The sequence below is a fragment of the Falco cherrug genome, chromosome 1 (genome assembly GCF_023634085.1).
Source record: "Falco cherrug isolate bFalChe1 chromosome 1, bFalChe1.pri, whole genome shotgun sequence".
NCBI lineage: Eukaryota > Metazoa > Chordata > Aves > Falconiformes > Falconidae > Falco > Falco cherrug.
The window spans coordinates 93,201,176-93,228,859 of NC_073697.1; the positions used below are offsets into that span (position 1 = coordinate 93,201,176).

Genomic DNA, 27,684 nt, shown 5'->3' on the forward strand with positions numbered 1-27,684 from the left:
TCAAAAAACCCAAAATTGCTGTTGATATGCTTAGCCCAAATATCAGAGTTCAGCAGCTGAGATCTCAGCTTTGCTGTAGATATTGCGGTACATATTACTGTGTATATGTACTGTATTATGAAATACAGTGAGGTATATGCCTGGTGAGAAGAGCTCTTGCCGTATCATTACATCATCTTGAGTTTTCAGGCTGCTGGGCTTGACATAACAGCTTGAATCTCTTTAGGAAGATGAGTAATTTAAGCCCACTATTTGACAGATATTTATTAAATCCAGAGCATAAATACGAATCTTCTGAATTGTTGGCCACCAAACCTAGTTGAGAACAGCAGTAAAATTGGCTGTGGAGGGGGAACTGATTGGCTCAATATTCAGTCTGAGAGAGCTGCTCAAAGAAACCACCTGCCTTCATGGTAAGGAAGAAAATTAACTTCTTAATTAAAAACTGTTTTCTAATCTAAACATGCTATTGATCAGGGTAAAAGCTAAAGGTTTCTCATCAGCTGCATTTATTGCATGTCTTGTGAAGTTTTATAAGTAGTAAGGCTGTGTTGGAATTCTCTTCACTTGTTCTAGTCCTTAAAAATAAAGAGCTTTGCAGCTCTAAAAAACAGCCCAGCACTTAGCGACTTTCGAGGGCTTTCCTGCCCGTGACAGATGAGTGCGGTGGAAGCTGGTCAGGCGTTGTCTCAGAAATCTGGGGACTGAAGCCTCTGTAACCAGGCCTTGACACAAGACTGTAATACAGCTTTCTCTTGGGGGAAAGGACTGCCACCTTCCATCAGGTCAATTATCTGTGTAACGAGAGGACCACAAGTAGCCCTGACGTGATAGTAAACAGGCTTAATAGCTGGGTATGACAGCTACGTCAACACAACAGAGGGGTTTAATCCGTCGTAACAAAGATTGACTGTTTACGTGGAGCAAAATTCCTCTCCTGACATATTTCTGCTGTTGCTTTCAACGTCTGGTGGGGGTTCTGCTGGAGCCAGAGTCCAGGGACGTTCACGCACGTCTGCCTGTGTGAAAGCCTTAAAAGATTGGTTCTTAAACTGACAAAACAAAACACTGCCAGGGCGAGTTCTGCTGAGCCCTTTTCAGGCAGTACAATGTATTGACAAATAGACCTACTTTAATGGACACAGACTGCCTGCTCGAGCACTATCTCTTCAGCTGGTTATTTTTGTAGCGTGTGGGGGAGTGATGGAATATATGCATGCCTTCTAAAAAATGCGGTGTTGCAGAGCACTCCATCTCTTCCAATACCCTTTTGTTAGTTCAGAGTCTTCTGTTTGTCCAGGGACTGTATTACCATAGCTCCGTAGTTTGGCAATACCACCTGTATTCTCTTGAGAAGACCCACTGTGGAAAAGCTCTTTGGAGAGCGTAAACCCAGGCCATGGTTAGAGCTGTTTGGTTGGCACATGGAGTATAAATACAAGCTAGAGCAAAGGAGTTGTTTCGAATCGCGGAGCAGTCTTGTGACACGGCTGATTTCTGGCGAACAAAACGTATGGAGAATCCTTTTGGGGAGCCCTTGCGAGTGGAGGTGTCAATGGGAAGGGCAGCAGCTCCTGTGTTCCTAATGCAACCCTTCTGCCCATCCACCAGGCAGCTGAGCTGGTTCTTCCTCTGTTCACAAGTGTGAGTTTCTGCTGTAGGTTCTCTGTTCTCCACACCTGCCAGGGGAGCTTGAAAGGAGGTTGTAGTGAGGTGGGCGTCAGTCTCTTCTCCCAGGTAACAAGCAACAGGATGAGATGAAATGGCCTCAGGTTGTGCCAGGGAGGTTTACATTGGATATTAGGAAAAATTTCTTCGCCAAAAGGATTGTCAAACATTGGGACAGGCTGCCCAGGGAAGTGGTGGAGTCACCATCCCTGGAGGTATTTAAGAGATGTGTAGATGTGGCACTTAGGGACATGGTTTAGTGGTGGACTTGGCAGTGCTGGGTTAATGGTTGGACTCAATGATCTTAAAGGTCTTTTCCAACCTAAATGAGCCTATGATTCTATGGCTCTGTCTTCCCTTGGGAGGTGCTGAGCTCTCTCTGCCCTCTGCAAGGTGCTCTGCAGAGGACACTGGCTGTCTGGCATTGCGGTCTGTAGGTAGACAGCATTCACATTGCTTCTGTGGCGCTCACATTCTTCTGACTGGAGGAACAGTTGTCTCCTTGGTTGCTTTTGATACTAGTTCTCTTGCTTGGCTAAAAGCCATGGGGACGGCTCGCAGCCTTGTTTGTCTGACACTGCTGACCTCCTCTGAGCCAAAGCTTTCAGTAAGACTTTTATAGCTGCATTTTTATTAAATGTACCACTCTCTGATAACTGTCTCCCTCTTTATTTTTTCCTTTCAGTTTACGATTAAGCCATTGGACAAAAAGATTGATGTTTTTAAATTCAATTCATCAAAGCTGCGTGTGAATAAGCTGGTAAGTCTACAGACAGAGTAATTTTTATTGCCTGCAGCAGTAGTTTCTGCGGGCAGTACAAGACGATGTTCTTTTGGAGCTTTTTCTTTGAGCAGTCGGAGGGAGCATGCTGGCCTGGCTGGACCATAGATGTGATTTGGTATAGCAGTTACTACTTGGTCACAGCCTATAGAAGAGAAGGGGGAAGCTCAAGTCAAGCTCCTTCAGAGAAGCTCTCCCACCTCTCCACGGTTAAGTGGCATGAGGGATGTTTGCTGTCCTGGTTATAGGCTGTCCTGTACTTCCCGTGCTGTAGGAAAGGGGCACTTCCTGACAAAGGTCTCATTCACTGCACTCATCAGGTTCCTGGTGCTGAAGCTCCTCTTGACTCCAGAGGAGTGATTTGTGACTTGTGAAATGGAAGACAGGCATGTGAATCAGTCCTTTAGAAAAGAACCCAAGTTTAGAGACCTGCTTTTATTGCTGAAAAGAACTTTCACTCCTCTGTCTATCCACCCCTTTGCTAACCTTCCTCTAGCATTGCCACCTTCCTTGATCTCCTTGAGTACCAGAGGAAGCCACACTGGTGCTTAAAATGCTTCAGCAAAGGTATCTGAAAATGTCCAAGGAAGTTTTTGATAAATCTTCTGTTTGTCCAAGATGGAAAGTGATTTTCTTTTAGTATGTGGTGGAGTTGTTTTGGTTTTGGTTGGTTTTGGTTTTTTTTAATCTCCGTGCTTTAAACATGCAGCTGGGAGAAGGTACAAGTTCATCTTGAACCTAAAGAAAGGAGGCAGTGAGAACCAGGGAACCGATCAGAGCTGTAGAAGTCTTTGTTTCATGATTTGGCCTAAAGCCTTTTTAGGGCAGGTATAAAACTTGCCAGAACCGTGCTGTGCTGGATGCACAGAAAACAGAAAATTGGTCTCTGCAAATAGCTGATAGCCCAGGAGCTGGCATTTGGTGTGGGACTTGGCTGTGCCTTGGCTCCCTGCCCCTCATATGGGTATGAGAGCTCACAGGGTTTGAGATCAGTGAGTGGAAGTGCTTACAAGCACCAAACAAAAAGCAGTTTTACTGTTCTTGTGTGTCAAGAATACAAACTACCTCATCATCATCATGTGTACAGCTGTTTCTCTCCGCTCTTCACCCTTGACTGGAATAGATTCTTCAGCTGTGTATTGGAAACCACGACCTCTTCATGAGGAGGAGAAAGGCAGACTCGTTGGAGGTCCAGCAGATGAAAGCACAGGCCAGGGAGGAGAAAGCCAGGAAGCAGGTGAGAGATATCTCGCATAACTAGACCATGAGACAAAATCAGAAAAGCAGATGAGCTTGGGATGGAACAGTCTCCAGAGTGACATGAAGCACACAGAGCAGCTTTGAGGGATGGTCCAGCTGAACATCTCTTTTTTTAGTAGCCTGCTCCAACCTTGCCAGTCATTCTCAACTTGGCTCTGCAGACTGATGGCAGACTAGCAGCCCAAGCTCAGCCCCCCCACTCGGGAACAAAACTGGGAGGATGAGAGGAAAGAGCTGATCTGAGTGTCCTACAAGGCTGTGTGCTTCTTCCCTGCCTTGGTTTATGCTTGGGCTCCGAAGCTGGAAAGTTGTTGTATGTTGGGGTAGTTGCTTGTAATTAGAGCAGGGACTGTGAGGGGGAGCTATGCTTTGCTGTGGTTCTTTGCCTCATTTTCTAATTACATGGTGATGGAATGCACACTGACATTTCGGGGTATGCAGCCTGCATGCTAATTCGGTGCTGGCCTCCTTTATCTGCTGCAGGTCAGCCCAAGCAGTGAAAACAGCTCTTTGGAGGCAGCAGTGTGTAGCCGATGAGCATATATCAGCAAATTGGATTGTATGAATCATTGTTTTCTGCTCGTAGACCTTTTCTACTCACCGAAACCCACACAGCTAATCTGAGTACTGGTGCTTAGAATATAAATGTCCCTTTTGCAATAAAGCCACTAGATAGCAGCAGAAGAAACCAAACCACTTGCACCTAGGAGGGCCTTATGCTCAAGGGACTGCCAAGTTAATTTATTCACAGAATGGTCAGGGTTGGAAGAGACCTATGGAGACCATCTAGCCCAACCCCCTGCTAAAGCAGGTTCACCTAGAGCATGTCCACAGAGGTGCCTGCTTGGTGTTGAGGTGCTCAGCTGACCTGGAGATGTGTCATGGCTTGTCTTGCAGGCACCTCCTGAAGCAGTTCTCCTTCCTGTAGCTTGTGGGATGGCAGGAGAGGACAGGACATGAGACACTTCGAGGGTAAACAGGCCAGCTCCTCTGGGGAAGGGGGGCTTCTTGCTTCCCACAGGGATTCCCCTAGTCAGTAAGGAGTTGACATTAGTAGAGCAAAAGGTCTTTTTGGAAGGAGCAATGTGGTGTCCAAGTGCCAGTGGCTTCAGGGACAGGTTTTACAGTCTTGTGAGTTTTTGATATATTTGAATAATGCCAGCAAGACCTGAGACCCTGTGCTTACTTGAGCTGCTGGGAGAGGTGAGGGTGCTAAGAGTGAGCAGAAGCTTATTGCTTTGTGTGAGCTCTCAAATCCAGAGCCCTAGTGCTCTACAGAAAAGTTCAGGCTTCTGCTTGGGTTGGCGGTCCTCTCCTGAGCTAGCCACTGTGCTTTCTCATCTGCTCTCTCCTCCCTCCCCAGGAACCACAGTTTTTAACTGGTTCCGGGTAATCCTTTTATCTTGGGAATTCTTCTTAATGGAAGTCCTGAGTGGGATGCAGATTGTAATGATAATTAATGAGGGGAACCTTTAATAGAAAGAAGCGGAGCCGTTACAGCGGTGGGCGTCCTGCTTTCAGAACACAGTTGGTGTCCAAGGAGCAGAGAAATGCGCCTTGTCGCACTTATTTCCCTTATTAAACCCAGCAGGTGGCCTGTGCAATGCTGTGAGTCCTCACTGCAGTGTGGATATTTATAATGCACCCATCTCTGTCATACTGGGGTGCTTAAACTTGGTGTGTTAATTAGCTCGATGGCTCCCTTTGGGCGCTTGGCTGGCAGAGAGGCAGTTGTTGGGCATGCTCTGTCTGCACAGCACTCTCAGCATCTTCTGGGAAGAGGTAGCAGATTCGGGTGGGTTGTCTCAGCATAGCTTGGATCTTCCCATCCTGGAGAAGCATTGCTATTTCCTGCAGGCTGAGCTGCAGGGAGAGAGTTTATTGTATCTAGGAATTGATTGAGGTGGTCGGACTCTGTGTGACCTCCCCTATAAATGAGTAGAAGTGAAGTTTCCAGCATGCTGGGTTAGATGTCTGATCAAAAGCAGCAGCTATCCACATTTTTCAAACACCTGCCTGTGCTGTGTATATATTTGGTGTTTTGGAGATGCCCTCAGACTGCCCTTAAGCTCAGTCTTGCTGTAAGAAACTCTAGGCATAGCTGGAGCTCTTGGGACCCTACTTGTCTGAGTCTGCCCTGTGAGTCAGCGTAGGAGGGTACTGTCTGGGGATGTAATCACCTGCAAGCAGCTTGTGCAGCAGTGCTGTGGTTAACAGCCTGGTCAGAGGATAGGAGATTGTCTCAGGAATGGCACTTCTCAAGGGAGCAGGTTGCATCAGGTCACCAAGTTTAGTGAAGCTCCCCATCTTGATAAACACAGAGGAAGCAGTAGTGCAGTCCTGTACTCTAACCCCCATGTAGTGACCCTTCCCTACCCTATGGAAAGCTTTTCTAACGTGTATTATTTCTCCTCGCTTTCCCCAATACCTTTTTCCTAGATGGAGCGGCAGCGCCTGGCCCGAGAGAAGCAAATGAGGGAAGAAGCTGAGAGGACAAGGGATGAGCTGGAGAGAAGGTTGATGCAGTTAAAGGAAGAGGCAACAATGGCCAACGAGGCTCTGGTAGGTCTCTGGCAGGTTGTTTCCCGAGGCACTGCAGCTGTTCCTCACTCTTTCGACGGCTGAAGTGTTTTAGGAGGCACACTGTGACTGTCCTATGGCTATTCTCAAACTGCTGGTGGTGGACGGTGATCAGGAGGCTGGGTGGAGTTGATTTCATCTGGCTGGTCTGCTGTGGGAGGAGCACAGAGGAGGAGGAATTTGGGATAGAGCCTGGGCACATCCAGGTCTTGGCTGCAGAAGGTTGCAGGCTTTCATGGAAGGGGGGGACTCTATGGGCCGTGGCAGCCATGTGGAGTGAGCAGCTCGGAGCCTTGCTCCAGGGGTTGTAAGCACATTTAGGGAGACATTCATTGCGCTCAATGGCTTCATGTGCCTTAATTTTCAGATGAGGTCTGAAGAGACAGCAGACTTGCTGGCTGAGAAGGCTCAGATCACGGAGGAGGAGGCCAAGCTCCTGGCTCAGAAAGCAGCTGAGGCTGAACAGGAGATGCAGCGAATCAAAGCCACGGCCATCCGGACAGAGGAGGAGAAGCGGCTGATGGAACAGAAGGTGCTAGAGGCAGAGATGTTGGCACTGAAAATGGCGGAGGAGTCGGAGAGGAGGTCAGAGGGTACAACCTTGCAGCTGCCTCTGCTTTGCTTTCCAACCCCCTTCTGACTTAGCTGAAAGACTGGCTCACACCTTGGGTTAGTCCAGCGGTTTGCACTGAGCCCTTGGCCTCCCATGCACGTATAACAGCACATGGCCTCAAGGCTGAGCTGGTTTCTCTCTCCATGTCGCTGTTTGCCACAGCTGGCTGTCCCTGAGTAGGAAATGGTGCTGGTAAAGCAGTGGTGGCCCTGATCTTTCCCTGGATTGAAGCTGGAGACCCTTCTCTGAAGCCTTCTCTGGGAGAGATACTGTGGTGAGAGCAGCAGGGAAAGGGGCTGTCAGGTAGCAGGGGAGAAAGTACTGTGGTTCTCGGCACTCTGCTTTCTATGCATCTCATGCCCTGACAGCAGGAGCAGAAGCCAGCTCTACTTTTGGGTTATTTCTGCAAACACCCACTGCATCCCCCAAAGTATTTGACAAAACGCCTGGGGCTTTTTTTTAATTCTGGATGGTAGATCTACATTCCCTAGTCTCTCTTTATTCTTCTGTTTACCTTTCAGTTGTTTAGTTCTCTTTACCCGGTGTGAGGTTTCTGTTTTGGGTTAGCCTTAAAGTCTCACTAACTCCTGGACTCCTTGCTTCTTGTTAAAACTCGTGTTTCCATCCTCTTGATACCAGAGCCCAGGTTCCATGGTGCATTTGGTAGTGAGCAAGTAAAGGATCGTTTGTGTTTCCTTCCAACTGATTAGTCTTTTCCATGTGAGAGGTTGCTTGGTGTCAGTTCTTCTGCTGGGATGAACGCAGCCCTCGTCCATCTCTTTTTGCCTTGGTTTCTATCTTGTGAAGTCTTCACTCAAATTTCAGTCCAGCAGAGAAAGCATCCTTCCCTCCTTTGGCTTCCTCTGGGGGTGGTCCTTGAGCCTCATGGGTAACAAAACTAGTCCTAGAATTGTTGGGCCATGCAAGTAGGCAAAGCTGTGCAATCTTGGGTGCTTTTTTTTCTTTTTGAATGTAGTAAGTAATTGTTAGTAGAGGCTTACTTGTCAGAAAACTGCCTCTCCTGCTGTAAGTCTGAGCTTAACTTTTGAAGTTGTTCTCCCCGTCCTGGTGACTTAGCGTGCTTCTCCAGCCCTGAGCCATGCTCACTGATGCTCACACAGAGTCCGTGTCAGAGCTGCCCTTCTGTGGCTTGGGGTTTTGTGCTAATTAAAACATCCCCATGTCAGAGGGTTCTGGCATTTCCCTTGCTTAAATGATTTCGTAGTTTAGCTCCTGTTGCAGGACAAATCTTGACCTGTTCCACACCTATGCTGTAATCCTGCTTCTCCCATCTTCTCATTCCTCTCAACTTCAATCTGATATTTGCCATTTGCTGTTTTTCTTTGTAGGGCAAAGGAGGCTGATCAACTAAAGCAAGACCTTCAGGAGGCTCGTGAGTCTGAGCGGAGGGCAAAGCAGAAGCTTTTGGAGATCACCAGCAAGTCGTCCTACACAGTAAGAGCAATCTGTATTGTAGTCCCTAGTTCCTAGCCCATAAATGTGCCTTCCTCTGTAGCCTGGAGGAGCCTTGTATCTCCATCCCAGCCATGGAGGGGTATGAGCTGTCTCACTGCATTGTTTAGCAGCTGTTTAGAAATGCTTAGCAGTGCTTGCCCTTTTCATCCAGGCACCCCATCCAGCAGAAGATCACTTTGCTCTTTCCCACACACACACTCACCCTGCCTCACACTACAAGAGCAAGGGAGCTGCTGGTGAAATTAAAGGCAGCAAATTTTAAACCAATTTAGCAACTATGTCAGAGCCACACTTTGCTGGCACATGTGGAGTGTACCAACTCAGCAATAGCCTTTAGAACAGCGTTAAATACTTACAAAACAGAGGATGTCCTTTTTCTTGTTATCTTGTTGGGATAAACATTGTTCAGAACCTGTAAATTCATTCTTTGGGCATAAACTGGACGTTGTGCCTCGGTGTGGTGGAAAAAAATCTTCCTTGAAAGGAAGATTATTCCATAATTGCCCATTAAAAGGATTTCACACCTTCCTCTAAAGCATCTGGTCCCAGTTGCTGCCGGGGACTGAAATGCCAGACTAAATGACCGTTGCTCCAATCTGCCTGGCAGTTCCTTTCCTCCACTTCTCTAATTGTGCTGCAGGGCCTGCAAAACCCATCAAGTGCTCTCCTCCCTGCAGCTCACACCTGCCACAGTTGCCAGTTCGGCTGCCTTGCTGTACTGAGGGAGGGAAGAGGGAAGAGCTCGACAGTTTCAGGAATAGACTCAACAGACGTACATGGGAGTTATCGACCCACCCAGTACTGAAATTTTAATTTGTACATGCAGGCTCCTTCCTGCCTCCTTTGGAAACTTTTGAGGAGCAGATTGAAGAGGACTTGAGATGAAGTAACTTTTTATCCCGATTCTCTGAAGTTGCCTGCAAAAATGTTCAGAAGCTTTTAAAAATAGCAGTGATGGAAAATAGTCAGGTGCTCTTAGCTATGGGGGACACTCAGTGAAGTGCTAGCTACCTCAATGCTCGATAAAGCTTAGCTTTGGAGTGCTCCTTGTTTTACAAGTCACTAGCATTCTGGGATCCACTAGTTCTTTAATTGTGGGTTTAACTTGTGCACAGGGTGGAGTGTCCTCATTGAAACTCTTACTGCATGGCTACAACAGCCCCATGTTGATGTTTGGGCAGCTCTTACACATCCATGTTCCCTTGTGTTGCTGTGTCCACCCTTAGACTGGCAGAACCCCAGCTAACAAGCCTTTCTGCATAAATCCCTGTGCCTGTGCTGGTGAGCAGCCCCGTGGCTGTGTTCCTGCCTGCGGAGTTAAAGGCTCATTAGTAGGAATGTTGTAGGATTGCATGGAGCACAGCTCCACCCCTCCAGCTGCATCTGCCTGGAGGCAATCCACGAAGAACTGCCACCTCCAGACACATGGTACTGGTGTCCTCTCCTTTCCCTAAAGAGCCTTGGCCTTCCTGACATGGCTGCCCATGCCAGGAGGGAAGGGAACATGCTTTTTTCCTCCCCAGTTAGGTGGCAGGGTCCCCTCACGAAGCTGCCGCTCCGCTCCTCCTGCCCCTCTCGGAGCCCTGGGCGGAGCGCCACGCTGCACAGACTCGATGGCTGTTGTTTTCCAAGGTCAGGAGGAGGCAGGTGTGACTGTTGTGCCCATATCCAGGTGATGACACCTTGCCAGGCTGTTCCATGCCCTGTTACACCTGCCTTGCTTCTCCCTTCCCCTGTGGCCTCTCTCATGGCTCGGCTGCATGTGTGTTTGGGGCAGATGAGTGAGTTGTGCTGAGATCCTGTTCTTGCGTACCACTGGAAAGAGCTGGATTTGGGCGAGCCTGCGTCCCCTGCCAGCACAGGGAGGCACCTGGTGGGCGAGCACAGCCCAAGGGATGGAATGAGCCCAGGATGGCCTGAGGCGTGAAGCAGTATCAAAAGCTGCATGTCCCTCAGGTGAATGGCAGCTCTGCCGAACGCTGCAGGATTCCAGCTCCTCTCTTCTTTAACGAGGGTGTAACACTGAGCTTGTGCTTTTCTGTGGTCCCAGGGCTTGTACTGTATTGTCCCTAGGCAGGATGGCCCTCTGGGGGAGCAAGAGCAGGAGAGGAAGCAGGGAGTGGATGGATATAGAATCGTAGAATCATTTAGCTTGGAAAGGACCCTTGAGATCATTAAGTGCAACTGTTAACCTAACTCTGTGTTGCAGAAAAGGCAAGAAACAGTTCACTTTTTTATAAAAAAAAAAAAACCACTTTCCAGTCTCCAATCCTTGTCCTTTAAAGCTTGTTTTGGTCTTTTTAGTCCCTAAAGCCCAAGCTGCTTTTGTCATGTGACTGGTAGGTGATGCATGAGAAATAAGACATGAATCTGAGTGTCAGGGCTAAGAGAACAGTTCATTCTTTACTGACTCGGCAACGGCTCTTTGCCTCCTCCATCGCCCTTCAGGTACCACTCATGGCAAAACTGAAGACAATCATCTCTGCTCTGATTCTTCTGAAATAGTGAGTGGCTGTCTTGGGCTCACCCAAATTCTTGAGCATCGAAGTAAAGGCAGTGCCAGCAACAGGAGGAGCTCTCCCTGTGGGGGAACCCTCATGATGTGACTTGCTCTGTGCTCCCTCCGTATCATCTGTCTCACTTGCTCTGTGCTCCAGAGAGATGACCACTGTCAGTGCGGTGCTTGCCTCTATTAACAGCAGAAAATTGCTTTAATGCGGTAACAGGGTTACGCAGTTTGTTCCACGTGAGGAAATACATAAGGGAAAAGGTCTGTGTCCCCTGTATCACCACATGTCCCCTGGATTAAAAATCTCTGCACCTTCTGCAAGACTTGCTCAGGATTATTGCAAATAGCAAGGAAGTGTTTTGCTGCAGATATTAAGCTTGTGCCTTTGAAGGCCTTCAGCATGGTCTTTCTTTGCTCTTTTCTTACTCTTCCTCACTGGGGCTGCTCTCTAACTTTTTTTCTTTTTTTTTTTTTTTTTTTTTTTTTTTGTTGCTTCATGAAAGAGTGGTGCAGAGGAAAGGCAAGGAAGCAGCCGTAGTAACCCTGACAAATTGGCATCAGGACTTAATGATTGCAGCAACTGAAATTCCTACTCAACTGTTACTGCTGCTGTTTGGGTGGGTTTTTTTTAAACAAAAACCAAGAAGCTTGTGCTGAAAAAAATGCTAAAGGTTGTTTGAAGGCCAGCAGGCTGGTTCTGATCATCCTGGCTCCCCTGCACAGCAGAGATTGTAGAACCTCATGTGGGAAGGGCTTTGTGAACACCTGTGTGCCTTACAGGGAAGGGACTTGAATGTCAATGGGATGCAGGTATTTAAATCAGTTAAGTGCTTCAGCAGACCTGTCCCCTTTCCTTCGAGACTGGAATTTAGGTACTGGGCTGTCCCTTTTCAGCGCCTGCTCCAGAATTAATTCAGCTGTGTTCTGCGCTAGCAGCAATCACAAAGGAGAGTAAGAAATCGTGTTTTCTTGTTGTGTGATTCTAACTTACCTGTAATGCTCCAGCCAGGCCAAGCAATGCAGTTTCGCTTGCTGACTTGTTTATGCTTGTATTAGGTGTTTGCATTCCAGCTTTGCCTCTACAGGGTGAATGAAAAGTCATCCCTCTCAGGTTTGTCCAGCCGAGGAGTGAGCAGGGGACGAGCCCTGGCTGTTTGTGAATTCCAGGCTGGTGGTGAGGGAAGAAGCAGGTTATTGTGCAGAGTAAATCTGTCATGGCCCTGGTGCTAGCAGTTCTTATAGAAGCAGAGCTAGCTGCAAACAATCCCTGGAGTATCCCAAATAGGAGAAATGAGGGAAAGAAATAACCAGCTGAAACTAGAGATCTCATCTGTTGGAGTAGGTACCCTAGAACCATCCCACCAGCTTTTGGTGTGTGCTGCCAGAGCAGCTTGTCTCTGCAGCACCATCTCCCACCATCCCCCCAGTCCAGGCTGGTATGTGCACGTTGTTTTCCTTACAGGAATCCTGTAAAGCAAGAAGGAGCATCTAGCAGAGAGGCGGGTGACCTCTTGTACACTAGGCTGGATTTCTCATGTCCGAAATGAGGGCTGAGCACGCTGGCAGTGGTTCTGACTCAGGTCCACGCGTGCAGTCTGCCATCTGAAGCTGCTGTACCATTGTTGACGTATGTTGCTACTTGCCACCTTGCGTAATGGATGGCAAGAGCAGAGTGATGATTTGAGTCAGGATGCTTTTCCTTTGCTGGTAATGAGCCCGTTTATTATAGGTGTGACAGAATTTTTGACTGAGAGAAAGGTCATTTTTTAAGGAGAAGATAAAATCTGAGGGCCTGGCAGTGTGTCTCAGTGGGGGGTATCACAGTCACAGCATTTCGCAGGAGGAAGAAAGTCACAAATCCTTGCTCAAGTGCGATATGAGTGACTCCCTATGTTATCGCTGCACTTCCAACTGAATCTAGCAGTGGTTCCTAAACACTTGGAACTGTAAATTACGGCACAGATAAAAATGTATCAGTGCATCTCTGTGGACCTTACTGAAATTGCATCCCAAGTTAACTCTTGGGGTTATGTTGTTCTTTGCTCAGGCTTTGGGGAGCAGTGGAGTGCAGGACTCTGCTGTCATACAGGGTCTTGCATTGCCCCTGTTCACAGCTTGCACTTTTAAAATCTGCTTTAATGTTAAATAGCTGTCAGATGTCTCCCAAGAGGTAGTGTCTGTCCAGCTTTGATTTCAGTGGCATAGCAGTGGTAACACCTCTGTTTTACCAAGTTTTGTCAATAGATTTTGAAGGCAGGTGGTGTTTTGTTTCCTCTTTACCACTGCAAAGAGTGGGGTCCCAGAGGAGCAATAACTCTAAACTGAAGAATAAATTGGGAATGGAGCAAGGGGGTCTTCAGGCTGGTCTTGTGCTTGGGGCACTGGGCTTGTTCACTGCTCTGTTTCCACCTTCTGTGTTAGAAGATCACCAGCTGAAAAAGAGCTTTGTAATCTACTCTCCAGAAATTTTAAGGCTGGTTCAGACAAATGGGATTGTGGGCTGTGTTGCACCAGGAATACATGCGCCCCTTCCCTTTTCCCATGCAAATGACAAGATCTCTCCAGTTCAATGCCACTGCATGGTAAAATACACCCAACTCCAAGGAGAGTGTCTTGTTACCTGTGTGAGTAGCAGATCAGGACCTTATTACAGCATTAGTAAGTAGCACCTTATACTGCATGCTTAGGTGTTGCTCTGATTTTACCTCTGTGTTACAGAACATTTGCTATCGGAATGCTCGTGTGGCCAAAAATGATTCATTTGTACTCTCTCTCTTTAGCAGTCCGTGAACTCAAGTACGACAGCATTGCCTACTGACCTGTCAAGCTTCAACCTCATCAGCGAGAGCCTGTCCTTTGACTTCAAGGATACGGACATGAAGAGGCTTTCAATGGAAATTGAGAAAGAAAAGTATGTGGCATGCATCCAGTCGGTGCTGGGGCTGGGATTTGCGCTCGGTTGCAGTGGGAGGAATCGCACCAGGGCTGAATTTAACTTTTACGTTCCAGACGAGTACCGATGTGAGGTGAAAGGGACCAAAGTCTTACGGATTCACATTTAGCAGGTCATTAGTAGCTCTGCCCAGAACATGATGTACCTACTGGTCGCCCATTTCTCCGGGTGGGGACCAGGTGTCGCAGATGCAGGTGTACTGCCTGCTCAAAGGCGAGTTTAAGCACGCTGAGCCCTGCACCAGTCAGTTCCTCTCTGTGTGGTTCACCTGGCTCTTGCTTAGGCTCGAATTATTTGCATTGGTAGTAAGAGTTAACAGCAGTCTGACTGCTGGTGCAGTAAGCTGTTGCAGACTGGTGCTTGTGCGTTTGCAGTGTGTCCAGAGAATGTGAAGACAGCTGGAGTGAGTGCTAAGGTCCCGCGTTAGGGCTTTAACCCCTTTTTCTTGGAATCTGTGTCATGTTTCTATATAAAAAGTGTGCGCAAGCGAGTTTGGATGCGATTATGAGCTTTGATCTTTTGTTTTCCTGAGGGTGTAAGTGTAGCCTTCAAAATTACAAATTTAGCAGAAATCAAAGCAGATCAGATTTTAATCTCTATAGTAATAATGTGCTTTGTTCATTGATTGGGTAGTAGATCAAAGCTAGAAGGGCTCTGCCATAGCACTCCAGCCAAAACTTCCTGGGGCTGCAGTGAAGTGCCCGCAGATCCCGGAATGTGGTTTATTTTGTCTCTGCTCAGTACCCTCTCCCATGTATGAAATAACAGACCACCATGCTAGAGACAGAGCTTAAAAACTTTTCCTAAAGCTAGAAGGAAAAAGAAGCTGAAAATAACGGGATAATTCCTCGTTCTGTACCCAGGTTGCTAACTAGGTCATCCTGCTCTCCTAAGCAGGAAGAGCTTGGCTCTGCCAAATGCTGAAAGCAATAGCATGCTTTTGCTGACTTCTCCAGCTCTGTTCTTCCTTGGATGCTGAGATGAACCTCGCTACAAATTTTGGCCCCCTGAAAGGGTTCTTGTTAGTCTGCTGGTGCTATGACCTGTGTCTTGGTGTTTAATCGCAAGTACAAGGCTGGCATGGTATGATTTCTATTTTTATTTTAATTATTTTTTTTTATTTTCTCTCTACTCTAGTCGATGCTTCATTGTGGAAGGCAGTTAGGGCCAAGTCCTGGGAATGGCTGGGTTTGTGGGTTTTGGTTTGGGTTTTTTTCTCCCTTTCTTTTTTTGGGAGACATTTCTCTCCCCTAGGGATGCTGTGTGCTAAAAGAGACCTGATATTTTGGGAGCAGTGCTTGCTCCCACATGGTTTACAAGCTAAATCCTCTAAAACATGGGAAGTCAGTATATCAGGGTGCTTCCATACCGGAAGGATTTGTGCCTTTGAGTTTTTGAGCTGCGTTTGAAGAGAGGGTGCAGTGGCGTAGAGCAGAGCTGCTTAAACTGCTATCTTGTAGACTGAAACTGTGTAGTGTTAACCTAAATCATGGTGCAGCTTCACTCAGAAATGGGGAGACATACAAACATCCAGCAGCTCCAGCTTGGCTTTGTTTTTTTTATAGTAATGTAACTTACAGTTTTGTTCTTGGGTCGGCTGCCTGGGTCCTCTTTCTAATAACCAACAAATCATTGCTCAGAGTAGTTTACTGTGTGCTGTAAATTAATGTTGCCAGTTCCACACACTAGAAATAATGAAGGTAAGGTTTTTCTGTTACAATTTCATTATTGGCTGCCATGATATCATGAAACCACGTGCGGCTGACCAGTACTAACCCAGGACTTTTTTGTGTGTGCTAGGGTAGAGTACATGGAGAAAAGCAAGCACCTGCAAGAGCAGCTGAATGAGCTGAAGACAGAAATTGAGGCACTGAAGCTGAAGGAGAGAGAGACAGCTCTGGATATATTGCACAACGAGAATGCCAGCCGAGGCAACAGCAAGCACAACACTATTAAAAAGGTATCAGAGGGCTCCAGTTTGTATCTCACCTGATGAAATCCTTTAAAAACAACGACAAAATAACCCTTCCATTTGGTTTACCTTTTGCACAAGTTGTTACAATAAAATTGTTTGATCTAGGCTTTCTTCCCCAGCTGCTTAGCTTTTAATCAGGGTGCAGAGAATTTCGGCTTCTGCTGGTCCTGGCTTATATATGCCACAACCAAGCCTTGTCTCCTCAGTGCTGTGTGAAGGGATGCAAAGGTCTCAAGGTTTGAAGGTCTTGCTGAATCTTACAAAAGCTGTACAGGCATTACAAGGAAGCAGCATTGAGCTTGTCTGGTGAATACTAAGGGCAAAAATACTCCTGACTTATGGACTCCCAGTAGAAAAAGCCAAAAGCCTCATCCTCTCTTTTAATGTGTTCTCAAGTAACCTGTAGTGCAGCTTCGAATACTAACGGTAAAATTTCTTGCTAGCAGGGTGTGTGTGAAATGTCTGCTCCCTGTGCTGTGGACCCTGGAACCACCTGCCTCTAGAAATGCGGTTGAGATGACCAACTTCGCCCAAAAGTTAGGATGGCTGGGTCTGCTAGCCCGGGGGTCACACCTGAAAGGTCACAACAAAGCCCGTTCTTTATTTCTACATCCTGACCTTTTCCTTTGCTTAGTAGCTCTGCTGTTCTCCCAGCTGGGCCTAGCGTAACGAGGGGCTGGGGGCACATCCGTAATTGGTATGCTGGGATGTAGTGGTCAGCCCCACTCATCTGCAAAGGCTTTTACACCGCAAAAGCTTTTACCCAGCTGGCTTTCTGCTAGCAGCTGTTCTTGTGAAGGATTTGGAAATCTGTATGGCAAGGGATGCAGGCTGTGGCAACTACTCCAGGTTTTAAAATCAAATCCTTCTTTCTTTACTACTCCCAGCTGAGAGTTACATCTGAAAGGATTTAAAGATACTGGTTCATGCCAAATTTCCTGGCTGGCAATTTATGATCACTGAATTGGGGCAGGGAAATGAATCTAGTGGGTCTCGCTTCCTCGTTTCCCTGTGTTAGCCCTGAGCTATTCAGGTTCCTGTCCCACCAGAACAGAGAAAATAAAAAATCTTCACAGGCCCTTTTGTCATTACAGAATCCGAAGACATTTCTGCTCCCAGTAGGTTTTGTTAGGCTTTGTCTCTGCTCAGAGTCCTCAGTTTAAACGGAAAATGTTAAATTTTCACTTCTGACAGAGACAAATTCATAGAGAGCTGATGGTCCCATTTGTCTCACTTAAAGAAGGTGGCTGGGCAACCATTTCGATGTCTTCTCAGGGCTTATCGCTGTAATTGGGACTATGCGGTCAGTCTTCGTTCCTTTGAAGCTGGAGTCTTGTCCTGTCCCCTCCCTCCAAGAGGGAACCGAGGCTGCACAGCTCCTACATCTTAGCTGGAGGAGCAAAGGTTTTTAACTAATAGTCTATTAGTGGAGCACATCAGAATAAAATTACAGACTGCTTTTGTTCCTGTCGCCAGGAGGTCAGGAGAACTTTTGTCTTTGCAGTTGTGATGGCGAGGAAAATGCAAGACAAGACACTGGAAATGGGGTAGCAGTTAGGCAATACTTAAATAATACCAAACCTCTGCCCCACCTGGAAGCCGCTGATCACTTCAGCACTCCAGGCAAACTGTACAGATTGCACAAATGACCTGACATTACTCGTATGACAGAGGATTTTTTGTTGTTGTTGTTGTTGTTCATTTTATTTTGCTGGTTTAGCCTCAAGCCCAGGGCAGAAGACCTATCTGCATTTGAGACTTCAAAGTAGGTTATTCCAAGGTACTCTGCGTGGGGTGATGGGATCACTGGCTGTAATACTAACCCGTGCATGAGCTTGCCTGCAATATGCACTGCTCTAGCCAGCTCCCATTGCTGCCACGCTGACAGTGCTCCTTCCACGCCACAGCAGGGTGCGGTGCTGGTGACACCAGGCTTGCCACCCGCGGCGCAGCACCCTGCCCGTCCCTGCGGTGAACCCGTGCAGCATGTCGCAGGCAGCCGCCCTGCCTGGCTCTCGCTTCCTTGGTAGTGTTCACAGCGTCTCTGCGTTCATTTTTGCACCTGGTCCTCCGTGCTGGGAAGCATCTTTCTTGGCAGAAGTTGAGTTGACAACATCAGTGGGGGAGTGCAGGCGTAGATGCCTAAATAATTAAGCATGCCTGTGTTTGCTCTGCTGCCACTGGCTGGGAATCTATTGGAGGTGCAGGGTGGCCTTTGAAGATGTCTTTAATGAAGTAAGCCAGGAGCTTCCCCCTTGTTTGCTGCAGAAAGAAATACAGGATTAAAAAAAAAAAACACACCAGCCAACCACACAAAACCCATCAACTCTTTGCTGCCAAAACTGTCATAACAGGCTAAAAATGTGCACCTCCGTCTTGGAGCAGAACAGCACGTGGACACGTTATCAGCGTCTGCCTGTTTGAGAAGTGTCACAGGAAGGTAAAGCAGACTGTCGAGGACAGCCAGTGTCTGCAGGTAGCTTTTGGGCAAGGCTGCAGCTGGGGGTGGTCCAGGGAGACTGTGCTGAAGGGTCACCCTCACACCCAGGGACACTGGCTGTCCTTCCTGCCTGCGATGCCTCTGCCTGTCCCCTGCCTCCTTCAGCACGCCAGCGACTCCCGCTCTGTTAGTGCCATGTCTCTTCTTTCCAGAGCCTGCTTTCCTCCGAGGATTTGCCCTCAGTCTGCAGGCTGGGTGTGTGCAGAGCATCTACTCCCTCCTTTGGGAGGATGAGTTTGGGGAAGCTTTCTTGCTCTTTACTTGACCCTGGTTCTTGCACACTCACAGGGTTTTAGCGAGTTTGGAGTGGTAGCGCTAAAGGGAAGAAATGGCACGGATGCAGTGGTAACAGTACTCGTGACAGCGGGTAGCAAACCTGGCGGTAAGCACCTTTGGAAAAGGCTTTCGTTAAAAGTTACTCTGAGGGCTTGCACAGCCCTGCCTGCATGGTGGGCGCATACAGCCAACGGTGGAGCAATTTCCCAGCGCCTCTGGAGCTCTTTAGCAGAGGCAGGAGGATGCTTTAGATGCAGACTTCTCCCTGGCTGGTACCCAGAAGCGATCAGCACAGGTTTGTGCTGTTCTTGAATGGACCAGCCCTTTCAAGGCTGCAGGCAGTGCTGTAAATCACTCGGGTCAGGGGTTTGTGCCAGCTGCAGGTTGTTCCCAAGACAGGCTGCTCTCATTGTTAAGCATTTCCTTGGGGAAGAGACTAAAACGAGGGATGACCCTGTAGGTCTGGGCCACCTTGGGGGAGGCATTGTATGTGTCTTTGGGGTTGAAACCCGCTGTCCCGTCCCGACTGGCTTGAAGAACACCTTGGCAGGTGAAACTGGGGCAAAATCCACTTGCAGCCACAGCATGAGGAAGTGAAATGAAGCCCTGGCAGTTTGTGAAAAGACTAATCCAGCAGCTGGGAGAGATTTGGTGCCTGGGAGGAGCCCCCATAATTAAACCAGATGCACAGCAAGTGCTGCGGTGTGACCTCTGGGTTTTGTTGCCTGCCTTTGAAGACGCCTGCTAAGTTTTTCATGTTTAATTACGTGGTTAACATGCTAATCCTTTTTTATGAGCTCTGTGGGCACAGCACAAGCACCTCATCTGGAAACTGATTTCCCTTCTCTGTAGTGCTCTCCACTGTGGGCTGGCACTCCTGACTCCAGCTGGCTCAGCTTCAGGAGGGTTTGCCACTTAGGCTATGGTAGAAGATGAAAAAACCCCCACTTTTTCCTTGCATCCTCCAGTGTAGGAAGGCTCCCAGGACAGACTGCTGCTCTAAAACACAATTGGGTCTTTCATTCCAGTTGCTTTCTTCTTGCACAGTCATGCTTATTTACTGTGATTTAAGCCCTTTGAAGTATCCAGGCAAGGAGCAAATCTTCACGCCTGTTCCCAGACAAGCAGCTTTGTCCTTCAGCAGTGCTCCGGTGCTTCGGCAGGCAGGCTTGGCCTTTCCCCGCCAGGCTCTCACGTGGCTCTCGGCTTTTTCTCAGGCACAGCGTTTCTCTGGGCTTGAGCTTATTCCTTGGGGCCAGCACTGCTGGAGCCCACAGGGATTGTGCGGACGGTGGTGGTGGGGTGAGCTATTGCTGACCATGCCCTTGCTGGCTTCTCTCCTGGCTGATCCTGGTTGTGGTGCAGTGTTGCCCTCGACTCAGGTAATGCAAGAATTTTTCTTAATCATTGAGGCGCTTGGGGTTTGGATAAGCTACTTCAGATCTGCTTGTTGATCACCAGTAGACTAGCCTGGGCTTCCATCATCACTGGGCCGTGAACAGTCATGTTTTACCACGTTCCTACGGACACAGCATCATCCCCTTCCGGTTTAGGCAGTGAGCAGCTCCTGGCTGCCGAGCATGGAGCTGTGAGTGAGGCGAAGTGGGCTTCTGCAGGTTGTCTTCACTCCTCCCACCTTCAAGATATGCTGTGGTCTGTTCTGTACAGCAGTGTAAGGACACTGGTGAGTTAGTGATGGTCACTGCTGTCTGAGTCTCTCATGATGCAGATACAAAGCTGCTGTGCCACCACCAAATGTCACGAAGCTACTTCATCATCTGGACAGGCTGAAGGTTTTTGGGAGGTTGGCACTGGGGCAGACAGCTTCCCTCTGTCCATTTTCCAGCTATGCCTGGCTAGCATCTTGCTAGGGATCACTGAACAGTGTCTCTCGAGGACTTCAGCAAATCTTGTGGGGTTTCTGTCATCTCTCGGGGACTCCCTTCCTTACCTCTCCCCTTCTGGGACCTGCAGACTCCCCTGCGTGAAATGGGTTTGCTTTGCTCCAGTGGTTTGCTGGGGAGATGGAGGCTATTACTGCGCCTCGGGAGCTTTATGCTGTGGAGGGAGGGGACCAGCACCAGAAATACTTCTGCTCTGGGAAGGGCAGAAGAAGGGAGCCTGCGTGGTACAGAGCAGGCTGAGCTGCAAGCAGGTGGGTCTGTCCTTCCTTGTGCATCCTGTGACAGCCTGGACATGGATGAGGTGCTCTTTAGTCTGATGCAGAACTGCAGTGTTGCCGTGGCATAGCTCTATAATCTGCTCCCCCCAGAAGAGGGAAAGGCTGTGTGCTGCAGAGCAGGCATGCGACCAGCAAGAGACTTCCCAGGAAAAGCAGCACCAGCATTTCCCATCCCCTTGGGAGCTGTGAGGGTAGAGAGAAAAGATGAGGAAGGATGCTGGCTTCTTGCCCTACCTGGCACCTGGCTAGGATGCTGGCAAGAGCCAGGAGATACCGGTGAGCAGAACAGCTCCAGACACCTCTGGGCACACGTTTTTCCGAGTGCAAGAGGAGATGGAGGTGCATCCCACATGGGTCTTGCCCGTGTGCGTGCGAGCCCGTGTCCCTGCTAGCTTCGTTTTCTTCCTGCCCTGGTTCTCTTCGGAGCTGGGAAGTGAAACTCCCTGACAGCTAAACTGGGACACGGCAGCCTCCTTTCGTTGTTTACGAGGAGCAAAAGGAAACTAGGAAACGTCAAGCCTATCAGCTATTTTTGTGGCAGCCTTTGAAAAGTGTTTCCTTCAAATGGAATGTCATCTTCTTTCTTTTAAACGCACTCATCAAAGCATTGGAGGCCGGGGGAAAGTTGTGCTTAAGAGAGAATAAACGGCAGCGTGGGAGTAAGAAAGAAATGGTGAGGTGGGGACTGGAAAGGGGGTGAGGAGGGAAAAATAGGAAGGTTTTGGTTTCAAAAGTAAATGTGGGAATTGGAAGGTCCACCTGGCCAGTGGGGACTGGGTAGTAGGCAGGGAGGGAGAAAGATGTTCAGGGGAGTGGGGGTGGAATGAAGAGGAGTTATTGTATGCAGCACCGGGTGACGATGTAGCAGGGGACCATAGAAGTCCCTCCCAGCAGCAGGAAGACATCCCTGGCATCGCATGGGGTGAGGGGGTGCTGCATGGATCATCCTCTCCTTCAGCCTTGCCGTGCTGCAGGATAAACAAGGAAATAGCAAGGAAGTGAGAAATTTTAAACCTCTCCCTGTTCTTTGGGACCTGGGAGGATGGTGGAAGGTTGATGTGATTTGCAGCCCCCTTCTCCTGCCCGTGCCCCACCTCCAGTGCGTGGGGAGAGCACCAGCTCTCGAGGGCTCGCTGGGAGCCCCAGGCAGTTTTCTCTCTATTCGGTTTGCCTGGCCAGCAGAAGTTATGTGCCTGCAGTTACTGGATTAGCCGCTCTAAACTGTGTTTGGCTATGAGGAACTTATTGGGTTGCTTTTGTTTGTTTGTTTATCTTAAATCAAATCAGTCCAGCAGCGCTGGGTGAAAGCAGAGCTCAGCGGAACCCCAGCACAGGAATGCAGGGAGTGGGACTCTTTTCCTTTCTCATATCTTGATTCATTTGAGCTCTGGCTGCTTAATTGCGCTCCCTCTCTCTCTCTAAATTTTCTTTGATGGCTCTGGTAGGGCATTGTGGAGCCCACCCTCCCTCCCGCAGGAAGGAGATTATCATAATACTGCTTGTAAATCAATTTTTTTCCCTTCTCTGCACTGACGAGAATGTAACTTGCTCTTAATCACTCTGCCTCGCCTGCACAACGTTACAGTACGGGGATCTATGTTCCTCCTTGCCTGGCTGGGCAAAGGGGAGGCAGAGGGTGCAGAGAGTTTGCAGGGGTGCTGGAAGCCACCTTGGGGCTTTCCCCCAGCAGATGGTGGAGAGGCTGGAGCAGGGCTGTGCTGTCCTCGCCGGCTGCTCTCCTCTTTGCTTTCATGTTCTGGTGCAGAAAAAGAGCAAAACCCATTGCTCCCTGCGTGAGGGAGTGGGATTTCCCTGCAAAGAGCTGTCTGGGGCTTTTGCAGCCGAAAGGAGGTGGGAAGCGAGCTTGCCTGCAGGACTCCCCGCGCCCACCCGCTTCCGCAGGCTCTCCGTGTACCCCTGCAGCGCTGGGTGGGATGAGTCAGGCTGCCGTGGGGCTTGCTGCCCTGGGAGCTTCCCTTGGCTCTGCCCGTCTTCATCCAGTGGATCCCTTGGGTTTTGGCGTGCCGCAGCCGTACCATGCTCGCTGTCAAGACCGCACCACCGACCAGTGGCAGGGCTTTTCTGCTGCCTCACCCGAGTGCTGCCTGCGATGGGAGCAAGGATAGCCCTGGCTGTAATTGCTCAACAACCAGAAAAAAACAAGAATAAAAAGAAAGAAAAAGGGGAGAGGGGGAGTTTTCCTTCCAGGCACAGCAGAGCAACAGTGGTGGAGAGTCAGTGTGCAGTAAAGAGCAAACTTAATTTCCTCTCTGTTTATTCCTATGCCTGACTGATCAGATGTGAGAAGGCAGCTACCTTAGAGCTGCTGGGCAGCTGTGATTCCCAGTGATTCCCAGTGCTGGTGGCTGCCAGAGGTGCCCTCGCTGCAGGGGTTGTGGAGGCAGAGCAGCCTGAAGTTGCTGGCCCCTTCCTCTGCTCAAACCACCACCCAGGTCTTAGCAATAACCCAGCTCCTGCTAATGAGAAATATGCCAGCTGTGCCTGCATCCTGCTCCTGTGATGCTTTCTTAATGCCCTTCAGGTTCCTGGGGAGAAAGACAGCCAGAGGCTCCTCTTCGGGGAGCCTAAATGGGAAGAAATCGTCCTGCCCCGGTGCCAGCACTGCACGAGCCCTCTGGCTTTCTCAGAAACAGCCAGAGCGCAGCAAAGGGGTGGTGAGCGGTGTGGGGGTGCCTCTGCGTGGCCAGAGTGGAGCTGGCAGTGTGGATGCTCTCCTTGCCACAACTGAAATCCCTGTGGTCTTTGCCTTTCAGATGGGAAAATCTGGCCACAGCTGTGTGCCACTGAGCCACAGGGCATGGCCCTCTTGGGAAGTCAGTGCTCCCACCTCTCTGTGGACCCCCATCTCATCAAGACCCATCTTTGCTGGTGCTCCCTGTATGCCCACAGCTGGGCTGCTCTTCCCATGCCTCGGTTTCCCTCAGGATAGGTAAAAACCCCCGACATCAAGCATCTCGGGGAGCCTTTGAAAGGCAGAGATGAGAGCCCCTGGTGAAAGAGCAGGGCTGCATCTCTTCTTTCTCCTTGTGCCTGTGCCGGATGCCCCCGGAGCTGTGCCTCCGCATGCTTCCCCTGGCACTGCAGCAGCATTTGCTCAGGAAGGCACAGCTTTGGGCACAGAGGCTGCTGTCTGAGCCGTGCTTTGAGGTTCCCCAGGCCCGCAAAAATGCGTGGGGGATTAATGGAGAGCTGTGTGTAGCTAAAGGCGGAGAGCAGACTCAAAATAGTCAAATCTGCCTTACAAGCCTGGGGGAAACATCTTCCCTCTCTGCCTCATCAGCGGTTGTAGCTGCCTCCTTGTCGGAGCACAGAGTTTGCTGGGGGTGACCTGGGAGGCATCTCCCCTCGCTGTGCTTTAATGGAGAGCGGTGTGAGCTGCTGCGGGCTGGGGAGGTGGTGGGATGCTTTGATTCACCATCCAGCTTGCAGAAGAGATGACTTTGGTGGCGGGGTGTTAGGAAGGAGGTAGCTGGCAGGTAGATGTTCCTCCCTGGGGGTGTCTGGCCTCTCAGAGGTCTCATCAGGTGAAACAGGAAAGTGAAGCTGCCCCATTTGGGGCTGTGGTGGGCAGACGGGCTCCGATGTGAGCCCTGGCACTCACACAAACCTGTGGGGCTGTTCAGCCTCAGCCACCCCTCTCCAGCCCTGTGACACCCCCACTGACCCCGCCCTTCCGTGCCATGGGACCGCAGTCCCGTCATGCCAGCTCATTGCTGCTGGAGGCAGCAACCCTGCTCAAAGGGGAGAACCACGCTGCGCGCCGTGCTGGCTGCTCAGGTGTTACGCACCAAATCCTCTGGCCTGTGACCCAGCCAGGTGCCCGCTTGGGATCGCAGGCGGGATTTCTGCTGGAGGAGCTGAAACGAAGCCTGCGCTGGGGCCATCGGTGGGGCTGGCAGCAGGCTGGGGCTGCCCGCTCTTCCCCCCCCTCCAGCCTTGAAAGGGGCAAAGAGCTGCCCAGAGCACACAGAGCCCCCGTCCCGTCTCATCCGCCCTCCATCCAGCTCTGGAGGGGATGCTGGAGGAGCAGAGGGATGCTAAGGAGGAGGAGAGCCAGCCCTGGCCTGGGAGCTGCTGCCAGCAAAGGGTATTAAGCCCCTGCAGAAATTTCCTCTGCAATACAGCTTTTTTCAGAATGGCATTAGAGCTGTGAAGGAATTACTGAGGAAAGGCCGTGGGGGGAAGCAGGGAGGGGAGAGCGCTTGGCAGCTCCGTCGCAGGGCTTAACTCACTGTAACGGGATCCGAGGATTCCTGTTTCAGCAAAACCGGCGTCCCCCGGCGGGAGGCACCGCTGCTTAATCCAGCTGAAACGAAGCCCTCGCCATCAGCTGCCTGGTTTGGCAAAGTCTTGCGGTGATTCAGCAGCTGGGTGGAATGTGGCACTTCTCCCACCACGCTCCTTTGGGTGGTTATCTGTAAATCCTGCGATTTCCTCCTCGCCGCGGAGGGCGTTTCTTTCATCTCTGGTTTGGCCCATTAGAAAATGGGCTTACGGTCCCTCCGTGAAGTATTATTTTTCAGATAGGCTTGCTACCGCCATGGAAAGCTTTTCTGGGCTGGGTTTCTATGTCCTATAGAGCCTCGGCTCCAGGGACACAGTCCTGCAAGCCAGGGCTCTCCGGCTTCGTCCGGCGGGGTGGGGGGAGCAGGTCTGGGGTGAGGTCCCAGGGCAGGGGGGGTGGCGTCAGCCCCACGCAGGTGCTGGGCTGGTGGTGCTGAGCTGCATTGTGGCTGCTGGGACCATGCTGGGCATGCACACTCATCCCATCCAGGGCGGTGGGTTGGGATTGGACGTGAGCAGAGGATGGTCCCTAACTGGTGACAGGTTACGTGTACCAGGCTGGCCCAGAGGCTTTGGGAAGTTGTGGCTTTAGGGACAAGCCCGGTTCTCCTTCTGCCCTCAGCTGATGGAGATTGTTTCTCCTCCATCTTTGCAAGAGCCTTGTGTGTTCCCTCACCGCCAGGGCAAGGAAAGGAAGGAGCGTGCTGGCCCCCAGGGGCACAGTCCTACGGCCAGAACTGGCACCTTTGGTCCAGGTTCCTGTTATCCCACAGCCAGAAAGCTGCAGCCAGGCTCATTCTGTTGGTTGCATCTGTGGCCCCTCAGCAGCCTTTGCTTGAGGGGAAGGTGGTGTCGGCAGCAGAGCAGTCACGCTCCCCCAGCCCAGCCTGCCTCCCCTTGCCCTGCGCTTTGCCTTCGGGCTGTGCTTCTTGCGGCCGGGGCTCAGCTGCAGGGCTGCCCGCCGTCCCTGCTTCTGCTGCCCTGGTGTTTTCGGAGGGGCAGAGGCTGGGCTAGGAGGGGAGAAGGGCAATAGCTCCCTCCTGCTCAGCCTGGTGCCCTCCCGGGGAGGGTGAAGCTGGGGCTGGGGGCCTTGGGGAAGGAGGGGGTCAGCCCCATGCCCCTTCAGCCGCCCCTTCTGCTCTCTTGCAGCTCACCCTACAGAGCACCAAGTCCCGCGTGGCCTTCTTCGAGGAGCTCTAGGAAGCGACCAGCCGCTCCACACCGCTGCTGCCTGCCGGCCGGCCCCCCCACCAGCCGGAGCCTCTCCCCCTGGACCAGTGTCCCCAACCAGGGCTGGGGAGCTGGGCATTGCTCCCTGGTCCCCACCGTGGGCTGCCAGCCTCTGCACACCAACGGACTCGGGGCCTTGCTGCCCACAGACTGTGTGATGTTCTCTAGCTTAGTGTCCATACAGCCTCCTCCCTGCCCCTCTTTTTCCCCTTTTTCCCCTCCACCCCAGCCTTTTTCTTATTTTTCTAGCGTAGTTTTTTGGCTTAGCCCTCCAGGCTCTCCATGGCGTCGGGGCTGCAGCCGTGCCCCCCAGCCCAGCGGCCAGCGGAGTGTGCCAAAGGGTCTCCCTTGGCAGGGATGCCATCCCTCTGGGCTGCCTGCTCCGGCTGGCAGCAGCGTGCCAGCCCTGGAGCCCCGTGCCGGCGGTGCCTGGAGCTCCATTAGGAACACAGAGCATGTCCTAGTGGAGTGCTGTAAATCGGGGCCGTCGCGCCGGCTCTCCCAGCGCCCAGCGCAGGCGGGCAGGGAGCAGGATTGCAGCGGCTGCAGGGACCTCGCTCTGTGGGGCTTAGGGCTGCTGCTTCCCTGGGGAGATGAGGCAGGGGCAGGGGGGTGGCGAGGAAGGGCTCCTCCTCCTCCTCCTCTCTGCAAGGGATACGGAGCTGAACAGCTAGTGCCAACCAAATGAAACCTTTTTTATCCTGAAAACTGTGACAAACCTGGGCAGCGGGTGGCCAGGGCGTCTCTGGGGGGGGTGGTTGGGGCTGGCTGCCCAGGTCTGGTGCCCCTAACACAGCGTGGGCCCCCCCAGCTCCTCTGAGCCTCCCTTGGGGATGCCGCTACCCGGGCTGAGCCAGGGGCTGCAGTGTCCTGGCAGGTGAGTGCCGGGGCTGCCCGCTCCTGCCTGCCCTCCAGCAGGTGCCTTTGCTCACAGCTCTGACCCCCCCAGCGGCAGCCACGGGGGGCAATGGGGATGCCCTGACCTTTCCTTCGTCTCCGTCCCAAATCCTGCCCTCTGCTTGAGGAGAAACCTCCCTTCCAGCTGCGATTTATCCTTTCATGGAGCTGGTGCTGCGCCGGGGCATCCTCTGATCCCTTTGGGACCCCCAGTTCCTCCTTCCCACAACCTTGCCTGGCCTGCAGCCACACCGGCATTGGCCGGAGGGTCAGCCTGGGACTTGGTGTGTAGTAGATCGTGTCCTGAACCCTTTTTATTTAAAACCGCACTGCCTCAGATCAGCTCCCGGCGCGTGGCTGCAATCCGGGTGGCTGTGGCCTGGCACAGCCGCTTTCCCATTCCCCTGGACTGTTGTACTCAGAAGAAATAGCGGTTTTCTCCTTTGTTTTAATAAAAATTCAAAGCACTAAGAGGGGGA

General features: G+C 50.7%; 1 protein-coding gene across 13 annotated transcripts in view; it reads left to right on the forward strand.

Annotated features, from left to right (window-relative positions):
* Positions 1-27,684, forward strand: part of NF2 (NF2, moesin-ezrin-radixin like (MERLIN) tumor suppressor) — a 49,457-nt gene extending 21,773 nt beyond the window's left edge. The window contains exons 9-18 of one of the 13 annotated variants that reach the window (XR_008731787.1): positions 2,354-2,428; positions 3,573-3,686; positions 6,149-6,271; positions 6,657-6,874; positions 8,252-8,357; positions 13,668-13,798; positions 15,641-15,800; positions 16,259-16,395; positions 17,536-17,595; positions 26,228-27,684. Coding sequence is in view for 11 of the 13 variants with exons in the window: in XM_055707567.1 (XP_055563542.1) it covers positions 2,354-2,428; positions 3,573-3,686; positions 6,149-6,271; positions 6,657-6,874; positions 8,252-8,357; positions 13,671-13,798; positions 15,641-15,800; positions 17,124-17,128; positions 17,543-17,648 (1,035 nt within the window). In the remaining 2 variants the exon portion in view is untranslated. The other 12 variants (XR_008731786.1, XM_055707532.1, XM_055707542.1 and 9 more) reach the window with 12 other exon arrangements.